General features: G+C 37.4%; 1 protein-coding gene across 8 annotated transcripts in view; it reads left to right on the top strand.

Annotated features, from left to right (window-relative positions):
* The window catches only part of LOC126285408 (DNA N6-methyl adenine demethylase), a 452,634-nt gene extending 438,781 nt beyond the window's left edge, over positions 1 to 13,853 (top strand). For 4 of the 8 annotated variants that reach the window (XM_049984759.1, XM_049984761.1, XM_049984760.1 and 1 more), the window contains 5 exons: positions 785 to 1,012; positions 2,961 to 3,115; positions 4,882 to 5,131; positions 7,805 to 8,033; positions 8,929 to 13,853. In XM_049984759.1, coding sequence (XP_049840716.1) covers positions 785 to 1,012; positions 2,961 to 3,115; positions 4,882 to 5,131; positions 7,805 to 8,033; positions 8,929 to 10,055 — 1,989 coding nt within the window. In that variant the 3' untranslated portion in view covers positions 10,056 to 13,853. Of the gene's footprint in view, positions 1 to 784; positions 1,013 to 2,960; positions 3,116 to 4,881; positions 5,132 to 7,782; positions 8,034 to 8,928 lie in introns of those variants that run through there. The other 4 variants (XM_049984764.1, XM_049984763.1, XM_049984762.1 and 1 more) reach the window with 3 other exon arrangements.
* Positions 13,854 to 16,665: the final 2,812 nt, after the last annotated feature.

The following is a 16,665-nucleotide window of genomic DNA, read 5'->3' as shown; positions in this document are numbered from 1 at the left end:
TTGGATTATTAACTTTTTATTGAATTGCCATAATGTTTAATTTTGGGGGTAGAATTCAGTTCAAGAACTCTCAAAATTTAAGATGTACTGGCAAGTAGTTTAAAAAAGTATTGCATTGGGTTGTCATATATTAGATTTATATGTCACCTTTGAGCTGAAATGTGATTAAACATTTTCTTATATATAGACATGCATTGCACATTAATTTTCCTTAAAGTTGTAAAGGTACTGAGTGTTTGAGTACACAGTGACTTCATTACACTTGAAAGTCTATATCTGCAAATCATTTCATCAGATTTTGAAAATGCTTGCTGAACAAGCTCAGTTACATATTTCAATTACTGTTTTTGTTTCTATATTCCTCTCAGCATCTCCACTATATGGTGTGTGGCTATCACTATTCACTCTATTGTTTTTATTCCACCCAGAATTTTTCTCTATCACAGAAAGAAAAGTATGACATCTTCACAATGAGAGTTCCTAAAAAGTCTCTAGCTCACACAGCTGATGCTCTTTGCTGTCAAATACTTTAAAAAAAATCTCTAATTCATTTCTTATGAGTGTTTCACTGCTTCTTTAAACTGACAAAGTCATTTTACATCGGTCACATTATGAACTATACACTGGCAATGTTTTTCAGCTATCCAGCACAAATCTGAGTGCTAAACTTAGATGGTATTAAAATATGAAAGATGTTTTCCATTTTGGGGGATGGTTCACTTGTTTCTTTTAGTTCTGTCAACACACAGGCAGCAGATTGTACAGTCAGGAATTTTTTTTGCAGGAGCAAGAGGTGGAGGAGCGAATGCATGTTCTAGCAACTCTCCTGTCACCACTGTATCAGACACTTGCCCCAGCTGCATTTCGGAACCAGACTCAGTTTGAGCGAGAAGCTTCTGAATGCCGATTAGGATTCAAGCCTGGAAGGCCATTTTCTGGAGTCACAGCCTGTCTTGACTTCTGTGCCCATTCTCATCGAGATCTGCACAACATGAATAATGGGTGCACTGTGGTAAGTATAGTATTAGCAAATTTAATAATCTAAATATTGTACAGTTCCATATAATACTATTTTCAATACACAATATTAATACAAAACATGTTTTATCATGATAGAATGTACTTCTCAGATGTTTTACAATTATGAGAAGATTAGTGGTTGAACCTCTCAGCAACACTGTGAATGGAGATATTTATGAAGTGTGACGCATCAGGTGATGTGGTTTCTAAACATACTCATGCTCTGCCTTCAGCATATGCCACTGTATACTGAAATTATCAGTCCAATTGAAATTTTCCCACACTTGGCAGAGTTCCTGGGCCTAAGCTAACCACAGTGCCCATGGTGTCTGATGAGCTGAGATACACCTATGAGGTGGCTTCTACTGCACACCACAGTGAGGTGTTAATGTCATATGGCTGCTCACTGATCACTGTCTGGCACTGAACTGCCACACTGTTGCTCATCTGTCTGCAGTAACCAATGGTGAACCCACTGGCTGACACATTGTTGCACATGGTACTTGATTTCAGTGTACTCTGAATCGAGGTACTCACGGTACACCTATGATACAGGGACATGTGAAAAGTGCAGTTCCTAAAGTCTTGCCTCTACCGTCTTACAAAATCAAAAAGTTCTGTTGAGAGCAATTACATGGTTGGTACAAAAATATTTGCTAATTTTTATAGCCCTATTAATCCTTCAACAAATGTCTCTTTCACAGCCTTTTCATTGTTGTCAATGTGACAAATACATCAGCTTCTTAGCACTGATACAAAAGAGAGGAAAAGAAAAGCAGAAAGTAAAATGAAGCCTAAATTGTGTTAGACATGGAGAAAATAGGAGGTAAAATATAAATATATACACACATAAACACAGAATGAGGAACCAGCTAAAATTAAGACAAGATGGATAGAGAATAAAAAGGCATTGATTCCCAAACACCTGGCAAAAATATGCTTGAAATAATATATATCTAAGATATACATCCTGATCATACACCTGTAAGAGGATAAATGTAATAGTTGGGTTCCAAAATAATTACATCAAAACTGTGATTCGTCGATAAGAATTTCAGGAAACAAGTGTGTGAAAGCAAGTCAATTTGAAGGTGCAGAAATGGATTTTGACAGTGTCATTCATATATGTAGACACAATTGCAGTACTTTTGTTTAGAATTATGATTACATTAACATTTGTATGAAAACACCATAAAACAATATGTTTTGCATGCTGTAATCAGAGATTCTTGGGACCAATTTGTAGTCTGGTCCCTTCAATCCCCACAAACCAACCAGAGATTCTTAACATTATAACAGGAAATCAACGTAAGAGTCACAAATTCCTGGGGACTCTATCCTATGCAATATGGTTGCAAATCCAAAAAGCCTCTATAGTGAATGACAGAAGATTGCTATGAACAAATTGCTACCTCAGATATATTCAGTGGATGACAAGTTGTGCAACATGTAGCTCAACAAAGGCGTGCTGACTGCCATTATTTTAAGACGATTTGTATGATCCTCATCACTTATTGCTGTTACACTGTCCTACACATTTTTAGAGCTAATGATGATGTCTCGGGTCTTGACTGGGCAATCTCAAGTTAGGTAGTTAGAAGAAAGTAATGCATTGTTTGTAACAAAATTGTTTCATTGCCAGGTGAAGGCATTTTCTTGCCTTGTTATTTTTTGAGCACTTGTGCATTGTCTCAGTGCTGCAGCAAATGCTATGTGGGCCATATTCATCCACATGCATCTTGCCCTTTCCATGGTTTGCAGCACTTCTATTCCCACAAATCAGAACATCTTTTTTTTGTGGAATGCGGTTTTTAAACAAAGACTAGAGGTGAAAGCAGGCACTGCTGATACAGTAGTTCCACATGAAAAAGTCCTGTATCAAAGCACTATTATGTGTAAATGTATTTGTACGCACAACAGGAAACTTTGTTATTTTTCAGGTTGTGAGTCTAACAAAGCATCGAAACCTGTCAAAGCCAGATGATGAGCAGCTGCATGTACTTCCACTGTACATCATGGATGAAACGGACGAGTTTGGAAGCAAGGAAGCACAGGAGGCCAAGGTCAAGAGCGGGGCCATCGAGGCTCTCACAAAGTAACTACTTGCTGTCATCACTAATTCACAGCTCAGTTGCTTATCACTTCCTTAATGCACTGAGCCAAAAGCTTCAGTTTCACCCTTTCGTATTAGTGCAATTATACTATGACAGGTGACTCTATTGTGATTAAAAGGGAACCACTAACAAAGTTGTGTATAAAACACAAGTTATAAGTAAGAGATTTCAGAACAATTCTGCTACAGTAGACTCAACATGAAAGATCTTCCTCTATTCCACTACAAGTTTAAATCTTGATGCATAATTACTATGAACACTCTTTGAGTTATGTGGTAATCATACATGTAAAGGCAGATGTAGTGAAAATGGAAAGTCCACTTAAAATCAGGAGGTAAGAGGGACAGCAACCATTCCACATTTGAAAAGTTTCAACAAATTTATGTATTACTGTTGCCTCACAAGTAGGAAAATAATGCTGGCAGAAAACTAAATTACAGTTTTTTCTTATGGTTATTCTTGCACAGCCTGAAGAAATGTTTTATTTAAAGAATTTGTGTGTGAGGCACAACTCACTATGATGATCATGGAAAGAAACAGGCACTCATTGCTCTATCAGTCATTTAACTAACTTCTCCTTGGAAAAGAAGCAGCAGGAACTGTTTCAGCATTCATTAAATTAACATGGAGGAAATTTTCATATTTTGATATATTTAGAAGAATGTCCTGGATAAATTTCAATTTTTTTTGTCAGCTGAAATTTATCACTGAACCATTATGAAACTCCTTGCTAAGCTGCTGTTGAGTTTCAGTGTGTCTTTCTCCAAACAGGTTGCAAAAAAACCTGCACTGCAAAATACTTTATTATTATATTTCCATAAATTTTTCTGTCAACCATCTTGCTCTATCTGCTTTGTTTCTTTTCTATCTATTGCGAGTATGTAGTTTCTCAATTTATGGTCTTCCTGTACCATTGTCTCTAACCTTGATCATTCAATCTCTGTCTCAGAAAAAATATGAGAATACTATGTAACTTTTGAGGCAGTACTTCTGAACTATTGGTGCTATGTATAATCTTTTGTTAAAAAAGTTTAACCATGAACCTTTTCAGCACAGCAGCAGGCTTTTCAATAGATAACATACTTATTAAATAATGCTGTGAGGACATATCACTGTTAATTATCCACAGAAAACACTGAACAGTAGAAAAACCTGTAAGAAACATTAATTATCTGCCAGTTGTTCTAAGAGGAATTAACTGTGTCTTCCAATGCTGTGGACTTCTAAAGATTGCTCGTAATGGGTGACACTCAAATTTAGGAGTACATAATTTCCCCTTCGTTTCTATGATTGAACAATCTTATCACTATGCTTGTCGCCTATTATAATGATAGCATACTGTACTATGTAGTACCTTCCTCTGTAATTTTGGATGGACACTTATTTTGTCTATTTTGTGTGGAATGATAATCATTTTACTATTATTTGCTTGAAATTCTGTACAATTTTGTGCATCTATTGGGCTTGGGAACACTTGACACATCCACTGAGGAGACCATACATTTTTTTTAATGCTTTCAAGAATGATTGTCTATGCCAAGGATTCCTGCTTTGAAACTTTGATCTGCTGTAAACTACATTTACCAACACCACATGTTTATGGGTGAAGGAATGGATAATTGCAATATATGACAGATGAGATTTTAAGCATCTTAGAGGAGATACTTGGATATTTTTTGGATTAATAATTATGGATAATTTAGCACATAATCTCAAATTTGAATGCCAAATTTTCTGCCTGCTATAGATACCCATGCGAAGTCAGAGTTCGCTCAGTTCCACTTCAGCCTTGTCGACGACATGGCAAGAAGCGCAAAGAAGACGAGCCAGATGCGGTCATAAAGCCTCCCAAAGAAACAAATACATCATCAGCAAATACCACCAACAGTGTTACGGCAGCAGCAGCAACTGCAGCAGCTGCTGCAAGAGCTGGTCTGGGAGCCGATGTAATGACAAGTATGCTAGAAGGGATGGAGGCACAGCTGCAGAGTTCACAAGTAAGTTTTAATTCACACTGCAATTCTCAATCAGTTAATAATAAGTTATTTGGATCATTCAAATAACTTATAAAAGCTTTTTTTTTACCCAGTTGATAATGTGAGTTTCTAAGTTATGAAACCATAATATTCCGCTTAAAGGAGTTTTTCCATGGTAGCCTAGTGAGGCTGTCTTTTTCGTACTGCAGACTAGAGTGGTGTCAACTTCCATCTTGCATAAGTGAGGTTGTGCATAGGCTTTATAAGCTTAATTTATTTGTGCCAGTCTCCCTCTCCACCTGAGCCTGCAGTTGATGAACAGTGGAAGTTTTATATCAGTCAGCTCTCATTTAACAGGAAGACACAAAAAATGACCAGTTTTGTTGTTAAACATCATATTGTGGCAAGTGGGAACGGGAACAAACAGATTAGTGTTGCCATCTGCTATTCAGAAGTGTAACACGAAAACACCGATGGAACAATGTCAGGATGGAATCCAATAAAGATCCAAGTACAGCAACTGTCTTCTACAAGACAAACAATAATGAAATTAGACCAGAGTAAGGGAACAAGTAGTGTACATTAACCTCTTTCAGAAATACGTCAATTGTTAGAGTGTGTGCAGAATAATGTGTCCAGTAGGTGCACAATCAGTGAGTGATGCATGGGGAAAGCGGTAGTGATAGGGGTTGCAGGCAGGCTCTTCAGGGAAAATGCTGTACACTGGAGGGGAAGTGCCATTCTAAACTGACGCCTATGCTCACAGTTTTTTGCACATATTACGTTGATCCCCTCCATGCCCTCACTTACAAGGTGACCATTCAAAAAGATCTACTGTTACCTCTGCTTTGATTAGTATCTAGGAAGAATTCAGCTGCAAATACAACAAAAACAGTGATTTATTTTTGCCTAGCTTTTTGACTGTTTGTAACTTCCAGAGAAGCATCATGAGTAACAAATTTTGAGTGAACCCTCTATTTCTATTGTTGCCGTGTTAAAATCTGCTGCTTTTGCCAAAACACAAGGGAGTTTACACAATGTCACCTCACTAACATGATGTGTAGATACAACTGTGAGACAATTCTGAAACTGTGGTTTATTAAGTGAGTAACTGAGGAAAGGTAACGTCAATAGCATATGAAAAAGCACGTCCCTAGTAAATGTGTAATGTCTTCACCTTTCTGTTCCAAAACCCACAGCATTTCTCATTTCATCAGCTATTGATCATCCTCAAAAATTACATTGTTTCATCAAAAAAGTCTGTAGTTAGTGGAATAACTTGGTGGATGAGGAAGCTGTGCATAATAATTAAATGACAAAATATTCTCGTTTTGCGTGTTATTACTTATGAAACTCTTATTTAAATATCTCAAACCACTTATGAAATTTGAGGAATATTATTTCATTCTGGTTTTATTGCTGACTTGTGTGATCACAAGTGAGTGTGGCTACATCAGATAAATTTATCGAGACTGGTGACTATGAGATCTTTAGCCAAGGCTAAAGAAAATTCAATATCTTAGCTAAAATTTATACACAGGAACATATTATGTAATATGCACCAAATGCAAAATCATAGTGACCCCTATTTTTCATTTCAAATATTTTTGAGTTTCACACAGTGTCTTACTTAAATGCAAATATCACAATAACCTCATCATTAAGCTAACATAGAAAGCTATAAGTAACACAAAAATGATTTTTTTTCCGTGTATTTTCCGCAAAATCATTTAAGAAATACTGTAGGTTGTGCACCTTGATTCCATTTCGCAGACTGGCTGAAAGGGAGCAAACAATGTCGGACCCACTTCCTAACAAACAGATGAACTCGCCCACCACTTTGTATGATATCTGGTCACTGCGCATTGGCCACCGTATCCTGCATGGACTTTTATTATATTTTTAAAAAATGACAAAGTTTCTCTCTTGATATAGCATATGTATATTGTTTTGTAGAGGTGCGTACAGACCACTAAATGAAGTGGTGGTGCAATAAGGTAGATTAATTAGTAGATTGTCCACCCCTGGTAGCTGAGAGGTCAGCGCGATGGAATGTCATACTTAATGGCCTGGGTTTGATTCCTAGCTGGGTCGCAGATTTTCTCCGCTCACGGACTGGGTGGTGTGTTGTCCTTATCATCATCATCATCATCATCATCATCATCATCCTGTCATCGCCATCAACACACAAGTCGCCGAAGTGGTGTCAACTTGAAAGACTTACACCACGTGAAGAGTCTACCTGATGGGAGGCCCTAGCCACATGGCATTTCCATTAGTAGATTAATTACAGTGCACACAGAGACATTTAAACAGTCATTCTTCATGTGCTCCATATTTGCATGGAATGGAAAGAAGCTCTAATGACTGCAATGAGAAGTACCTTATACCATGCCCTTCACAGTGGGTTGCAGAGCATGGACGCAGATGTTGATGCAAGCTGGAATTTTATTTGGAAATTTTATTGTGCAAACTATACCAGAGGAAGATTGTTAACTTACAAAACTTGGCAAGAAGAATGGTGTCTTTTATGTATGATAAGAAAAGAGTTAATAAACAAAGGCTATTTTACAACCAAAACCAAATTATTAAATGTTTTGTTATGTTTTTTCCCACTTCAGACAGTTCATCCGTCAAGTAATGAGATGTATGTTTCTTGCTTTACTCTTCAGTATAGCATATGTGCATCTGCAGGTCTCATCCACTGTACTGGACACTCCAATGCCCGTATACCAGGGTTGGGGCTACGAAGCACGGACTACTGCAGCCGATATGTACCACCCTCGACATCGCCCGTGGGGCTGGGGAACACCCGAATTCGAGCCGGACAGCACGAGCAGCCTCGCAGGAAACCCATTTGTTGGGAGCCCGCAGCCCAGTACCAGCCCATTTGTACAGCAGTCACCACAGCAGCAGTGGCAGGGTGAGTTCGATATACTACACTGTTGAGACATCCTGTGGTTTCAAAGCTTATTAAATAAATTTTCAGTCTTCTCCCTTTTAGGTTCCATCTACTATATTTACTCGTGTAACTGATAATATTTAAATGCTCTAACATTTTCCTCTTTCCCATCACTATTGATGTTATTTCTTTTAGAACATTGATCATTAACAAAAGTATTTCAATCAGTCAGTAATTTTGAACCAATATGTGCTTCCATACAAGTTTTTCTCAAAGCAGGTATTTCCCTTCCATCTAACCAAATGTATTGTACTCTACATTTGAATTCTGTGTTCCTGAGGTTGCCTTATTTTAAATGTGACATGTAATCTAAACTTTGTCACTTGAACCATGTTCTGCTGTCCACTAGGCTGTTTCTACTTCCTTCTATTTTCCATACCTTTTCAAACAACAATACGTTATTCCTGAGCTTCCCGTAGTGTTGGATTATTTTCCAGTATTTTGTAAACATTTATTAATGACAGCCACTTTTCTACATTGTGTGGAATTCTACGTTCAGAGGAAAATTTTCTAAATCTCTACACACCGTACGTCTACCTACATCTTTCCTTTCATGAATGGAATAAATACCTCAGTGAAATGTACATCTTCTTAAGGGCTCTGTAGATCTATATCAGTTTCTTTGACAGTTACCATATTACTCAGTCTGTATCACACTGCTCAGTTACATTATATAAAAATAAATAACTGTGATGATGAAAGTAACTTTCACGCTACAAGCATTTACAGAAACTGTGCAGCATTGAAGAATGACTGTAGTGTTCTATACTGTCAGAAGTAAGTTGTAATTGTAGAGACAAAATCAAAGATTTTTTTATTGCAGTTCCTTACAGGTCAGATCCTTTACCTGTTTTAGGTAGCAGCCCATACCCTCAGCGTTCTGCTTCAGCGACTGCGACGGCTGCAACAGCTCCTCGTGCGTCACCTAGCAAGTCGCCTTCACCAGGTTCTCCATGGACACAACAGCCAACATGGGACAATTCTAGTACTGCAACCACTGCAACCACCCCCACATCTCCAACCCAGGCATCACCGTTTCGTGTACCGAAAGCGAGACCTCCTTCACGAACAACAGCATCAGTGGCTACTACAGAATCCATGTCCACCTACAGCAAAAGCTTTTTGAAACCATTTACACCACCTAGTGAAAAGGGAACAAGTTCAGAAGGAGTTAGTGGACTAACAGATGCCTGGCAACGTCAACAAGCAGCTGCAGCAGCAGCGGCGGCAGCAGCAGCCCAGGCACCAGTCAAACAGGAAAGTCCTGCATGGGGGGATTTCCGGTATGGAGGCACTGGTTATGGACATCAACCATTCTATGGCTATCCTCCAACCTATCCTACACCAGATGGATATGGGTATCCGTATGCTGATCCACTGAAGCAAGAAGCTGCTGCTGCTTGTTACCACGCATCTGCTGCATACCACCACCAGTTCCGATGGGATCTGTATGGGCATGCTCATCCCTTCTTCCCACCGCCAGTGCCAGAACCACCTCGTGCAGAGCCAATAGGTGAAGTTACAGGTTACTGTGATAATGAAGAATGTTTCAAGGATTCACAAATGGGAGGTGTGGCCATAGCTTTAGGTCATGGTTCTGTGTTATTCGAGTGTGCCAAGCATGAGCTGCACGCGACAACGGCCCTGCGGAGACCAGACAGACTTCGACCCACACGCATATCTTTAGTTTTCTACCAACATCGAAACTTAAACCGTGCCAAACACGGATGGGACGAATGGGAAGAAAAGATGCGCCTTAGGAAACTCGGTGTTACAACATCGGCTTCAACTCCCTCATCGCCGTCCTCTGCACAGACATCCACACGCCCATCGACACTGCCTCCTACTGACCGTCCGCCCACCTACACGGCACAGTTCCTTATGCGAACACCGACTTATACGACCACGACCTGGACAACCTTGTTTCCAATGCACCCTTGTATGGTAACAGGTCCTTACCAGGAAGGTGGTGCGGTTGGATAGCCCCACGCTAACAGCTGCAGATAAGAAGGCAGCTGCTGCAGCTTAACAACTGTGTGAGAACTGTGATTCACTGCTGCTTTTGACTTCCAGGTGCTTCTGTATACTAAGGCTGTATCACTTTAGTACTTGTTTTGTTTCTCATTCCTTAGGCAAGAAGACAATGTGTGTTTTCCTCTGGTGAGTCAATAGACACTACGTAGTGTGTGCATTTAGTGTGTGTATTACACACTTGCTAAGTGCTCATATATAAGCTGTATCACATAGGTGGAAGTAAGTGTGGTGAGGACACAATGCAAAACATCTTCAGTGTTACTTTGAGACTGCTGCTGCCACTTTGCATCTTGCAAACCTTTATTTTGAATATGTTGCAACTGATGCATCAAATGATGCAATGATTGCTATAAGTCCTCAGAAGAGTGTTCAAATACTGGGTTCATCTGCTTTATAGTACACTGATTAATTGTACTAGCTATATAGGGAGAACTGTATCATACTTCTTGATGCTAACTTATTTTGTATTAAATTGTCATACAGATGTGCTAAAATGATACAGTTTTTCTACCAATCCATAGTAACACAGTACAGTTCTGGTAAAACAACTAGGTTACTTTTTCTTTTGTTTGTCAATAATTCATCAAGATTTTCACCACTGTGGAAGCATTTAAACTAAAAGCTTGAAGTGGTAACATAACTATCTCGTTTCCTAGTCCTCACATATTAAGATTCATTCTTGTTTTGCCAGTTGTATGTTAATGCTTCCTAGTCCGAAATCTCAGAAGCCAATAGTTGTTTATTTTTATTACTTATTTCCTCTACCTCCACTAGTCAACATAAATTGACTGACACGTCCTGAAATTTATCTGCAGCTGTAATAATTTCATTTATTGTGTGGGTACAACTTCTTGAACTGATCTAACAAAACAATTTTAAAAATGAGAATATAATTTATATTTAGTCTAAGTCATAACCTTGATCTGTGATTGTAAGAAGATGCCTAATACTAAGTTTTGATGGATTTCATCTCAAATCTTAGAGAAATAGACATCACAGTTAATTTTCACAATTCTAGCACACCTGAAAGTACTCTCACAAAGTATACGTTGTTTTCGTTCCATTTGACTCTGAACGTTGCAGCTGAATCTATGCAGTTGCTGTCTAGATTCTAAGTGTCTGCATGCAGTCGTTCTTACCATTACGTAGCTAGTCCAGTTTCCCAGGTATTTTACTGAACTATTTTATTCTAATGTAGATAATATACTAATTTAAGCTGCCTTGTGGCAATGCACTGATCTCACATCATGTATTACTAACTTGCTGTGGTAGAATAGTGCTGCAGTCTGTAATTTTAAGAGTGGGAGATTCACTGAATTAAGTTCCATGAACTGATTTTTAAAAAGCTCAAAACTAGTGTATTATTTATTTAGACAGAATGTGTTTCAGCCCACCACTGATGTGATCAGAATGCAAATGTAAAAGCTGCCATTTTGAAGCTAAATACATTTGTCCTTTCATGTTGTCCCAAAAAGAAACTGACTGAATCATTGTCCTTTGCAGGACTGCTTACATGTTATAAAACAATGGAGGAGTTGACTGTTTGAGAATTTCTTTAAATTTTAATGGCTTTTAACTTATTTAATGGAAAGGGTGCGAAAGCAGGTGAAATATTTTTGCTTTCGGAGTGAGCCTTCTTTCGTTCCCTCCTCAATTCCCAATTTCCACCTCATTCTAGTATATAGGAAATCCATGGAAAACTCTGTCTCTCCTGCATTTCTAAAATAAATCACTCAAAATCCCAAAAGATTGCTCTATTTTTGGAAGTGAGTCATGATTACTGTGTTGAAGTAAATTAAGAGATGAAAAAGACTAGTATTTTGACAATATGATATTTCATTTATAATTTAATTTATACTAAGTGATCTATTTGTACATATATGTTTGTGATTTTATACATATTTTTGTTCATTTAATGTAATTAATACAAGCCTATTGGTTTGTAACTATTTATTGTTCACGTGATCAACTTCATAAGAATACAGAAAATGTGGTCATATTGCCAGATGAAATGTTTGTTAAATGGTATCATTTTGTTTTGTTATTGTAGCAATTTAATGCTCAAGCTCATTTTGTCTCTAAAAGAGAGAACTCATTGTATGGGTCAGCATAATTTTTCTTCAAACTCATAATGGCAGTTATGCATCTCATTGTTAGAAAGCAGTATTTATTAATATGTTTTAGTGTGTTGCCAAGTATGAAATTGTTTTGCTCGTGTTGTGTTCAATATGTGTTCAGTTTTTCTGTGAGATGTGTAAAGTTAGAAAACTGTGGGCCAGAATACTCTGAGATACCAATTTATTACTTACAAATTGTCATCTTAGACTACCATTCACATGCTAATGATATGTCTTCAAGACATATATTCATTCAGGAAATTTCACACATAAATTAAAATTAGCAAGTGAAAGGCAAAATATCAAATGGTGCAGCATTTCTTTGAAAGAAAAAAATCCTAGTCACAATATAATGTGGACATCATTTGTTTATTATGGTAGTTTAAAAAGACTATTTGTATCAGTTTTAGTTTGAAAGTACATAAATGTCTCATTGTGGTTTTATTTTGAGTGTGATTTAAATTTTTATTTATTATGAAGATAGCTCAGTGATGATTTCCACAATCATAATAAATTTTCTTTCAGAAGCTCATGAATAAAGTACAATTTTAATATATATTTTAAAATAAATCCCCTATTCACATATGCTAAGCCCCTTTTGTAATAAAAGTTAAAAAGTTAAAAATGTAGTGTTTTAGGTGTAGTGACACAGTACTTTAGTACATGTCGCTGCTTTGAAGTGCCAAGGTTATTGTGACAGTAGATGCCAACTTTTACTTCATGTACAAATCCGGCCCCTTAATGATGCCTTCAAATTTTAGTTTTCTAGCAAGCTCCATGTTTCCCAATCAAGAACCCATAAACAACATTTTTGTAATAAAATCAAAACATTAAAATTAACAAAAACAGAAGTGTGCCCTGTATAGATTAGACTACTGTGTACATCCTTCCAAAAGAACAATGTTTTATATGCATATATATAAAAATTAATAAAATATTCAAATTAATTTTTAAATATCATCTGATGTTGTCCATGAAGTTGGATTTAATAAAAAAAAAGACTAGTTTTACAAGATGACATAATTTTGTGAAAAGAGTTTATAAAAAATATGGTAGTCTGTTAGTGTTTGTGTGTTCATAAATTTTTGTGTGAGAAAGCAGATACTATAAAACACATTAGAAAAACTTTTGCAATGAAACAGAAAAATTCAAAAATATATTATCAGTACAATATCATTTTTCACATGAGAATGGATAAATAATGAGTATATATATTTATATACTTTGTATATATATTTTTGACACTTTGTGTAAAAGGATGTAACTGAAATCCCATTTTGAATTAAAAATGAACAAATGTTGAAGTTTTAGGGAAAACATTGTGTAAGACTATAGAAGTATGAGTCTGTGGTAATTTTCTGTCACATGATTCAGGAAGTACACTTTCTTTTCTTGATGCAGGAAAATTTTTCATAATTGTACACAAAAGTTTAGGCAGTTCCCAAACATGCACAAATGTGTTCTACAACATCCCTTCAAGCTTTGTTTTAAAGTGTCTAGAATAAAACAGCCCTGTAGAATTGTAATCTTATAAAATAAGTAATGATAAGTAATGTAGTTGTGAGTGAACGTAATTAATAAGTGTAATTGTTTTCTTTTTTATTGTGAATATAGCCACACTTTGTGAATATTTCTGAAAAATTGTTATTTCATTTATCCTTGATGAAACAGCGCACCAAAGTGTTGTTCAGGCTCTCCTGTCAACTGACTGTAGTATACTTAAAATCTTGCCATGTCCTTATTTCATATTTCCTACATCCCATTATGAATTGGCTTCATTGTTTTAAGAATGGTGTCTCCTCTGTAGTCCATAAATCTTTACATTGATAAAACATACAACTCAATACTATGATCTAGTAAAAAAAAAATAATAGTCATAGAAACAAGGTTCGAGATGTCACTCCTTTTTACAGGATGTATGTGCCCTGTGACAATTGGGAAATCTGGAAAAAAACTGGTAATTTTTCATTGTTTTTGTTTTCAGTTCATTTTTTGTAATTCTCACTGGTAAAAATTGATACACTAACAAAGAATTTCACTGTATCCTACTACTGCAGAATAATAATGGAGGAATAAATTATGAATAAGAGAAAAAGAAACAAAACTGAAGTTGTAAAGGAAATGCACCATTTACAGCAACAAAACACAATGTACCCACAAGTGTCTGCCAACAAAATGTGGGAAAGGCTTTAGTACAAAGACTATGCAATACTTTGTAACAACACAATGAGTGTGACATCACAATCGTTTGCATTAGATTCGTTTGAGCAGTTGCCACCAGGTTCATGCGCAAGCACAGTTGAGTTACGTATGAGCAGTACTTCTCCTGCTTCTGATTACTTAAAGTGTGGCTGTTGCTGAATTCCAAGTGCACATTTTCATCATCTGGAACATACAGTTTTTTCCATAATAAAGAACAAAACATGAGAGACTACAGTACTGATACTCCAATAAAATTTGCATCCCGAAAAGCACACTGAAAAGCTTAATATCACATTGGAAACAACTTCTTAGTGAATCTGGACATACAAATGTGCACTTTAAGCCAAATTATGTGTTTTTGTACTGTTTACAAAATTACGATGGTCTTGGAGTATCCTCCAATATCCTGTTTCATTTATGACATAATGTAAGAGCTCTTAATGCTATATATGCACAAACATAGGGGCTTCTTCCGTAATTATAGCTGTGCAAGTACAGTAATGCCTATTTTCTGACATTCTTTAGTAACAGCTGAAACAAATTCTAACTAGATGCGGGAAAATATTGGGAATGATGGTTTGAAAATATTACCTACAATGTAAATTTCATTTTATGCAAGGTGATGTCAATGTGTGAGAATGTGCTTTGAATTTCTGAGATCACTGAGTGTTTGATTCTCATTTACAGTTTAACACTTTGAGCACCAGCCACTGAGAAGAATTTTGAGCCCAGAAGGCCAGACATTTATGTCATTATTTAAGATTTTACTGACACTTTAGTGTGATGTATCTTAAAGTACAACATGTGCAAAAAAGACCAATATTACACGTGAAAGTTTAGCTTCACTTGTAACTACACCATGTCCATTAATTTAAACTACACTATGTGATCAAAAGTAACCACACACCTGGCTGAAAATGACTTACAAGTTTTTGCCACCCTCCATTGGTAAAGCTGGAATTCAGTATGATGTTGGCCCACCATTAGCCTTGATGACACATTCCATTCTTGGAGGCGTACAGTCAATCATGTGCTGGAAGGTTTCTTGGGGAGTGGCAGCCCATTCTTCATTGAGTGCTGCACTGAGGAGAGTATCGATGTTGGTCGGTGAGGCCTGGCACAAAGTCGCCATTCCAAAGTATCACAAAGGTGTTCTATGGGAATTAGGTCAGGACTCCGTGCATGTCAGTCCATTACAGAGATGTTGTTGTTGTGTAACCACTCTACCACGGGCTGTGGATTATGAACAGGTGCTCAATCATGTGGAAAGATGCAATTGTCATCCCCGAATTGCTCTTCAGCAGTGGGAAGCAAGAAGGTGCTTTAAACATCAGTGTAGGCCTGTGCTGTGATAGCGCCATGCAAAAAAACAAGGGGTGCAATCTCCCTCCACGAAAAACACTACCACACCATAACACCACTGACTCCAAATTTTACTGTTGGCACTACACATGCTGGCAGATGTCATTCACCGGGCATTCGCCATACTCACACCCTTCCATTGGATCGCCAAATTGTGTACTGTGATTTGTCACTCCACACAACACTTTTCCACTATTCAATTGTCCAATGTTTATGCACCTTACACCAAGCGAGATGTCATTTGGCATTTACTGGTGTGATGTAAGGCTATGAGCAGCTGCTTGACCATGGAATCCAAGTTTTCTCACTGATGCAGTTTGGAATTCCTGTGTGGTGGTCTGGATAGATGTCTGTCGGCGGTCTCTGCTAGTCAACAGACGAGGTTGGCCTGTATGTTTTTGTGCTGTACGTACCCCTTCACATTTCCACTACACTATTACATCGGAAACAGTGGACCTAGGGATGTTTGAGTGTGGAAATCTTGTGTACAGATGTATGACACAAGTGACACCCTATCACCTGACCACGTTCGAAGTCCGGGAGTTCCGTGGACTGCCCCCTTCTGCTCTCTCATGATGTCTAATGACTACTGAGGTCACTGATATGGAGTACCTGGCATAAGTGGCAGCACAATCCACCTAATATGAATATGTTTTTGGGGGTGTCCCAATACTTTTGAGAACATAGTGTATTAACCTTTCCTATTTGTGTGTTCTCCCTGCTTAACAGTGATATCGCTATTGGCTGACTGCATCACATGTCCTACGCTCTGAATATTTGCTATCATTGACTGAGAAGATCAAGTGACACGAGCTATGACTGGCTTATGAAAGCACATCGCAATCTTGATTTCAGCACTTCAGAAGTTAATGTCTTGT

The sequence above is a fragment of the Schistocerca gregaria genome, chromosome 8 (genome assembly GCF_023897955.1).
Source record: "Schistocerca gregaria isolate iqSchGreg1 chromosome 8, iqSchGreg1.2, whole genome shotgun sequence".
Lineage (NCBI taxonomy): Eukaryota > Metazoa > Arthropoda > Insecta > Orthoptera > Acrididae > Schistocerca > Schistocerca gregaria.
The sequence above is the reverse complement of the archived record's forward strand: the minus strand, read 5'-3'. Positions and strand labels throughout refer to the sequence as shown.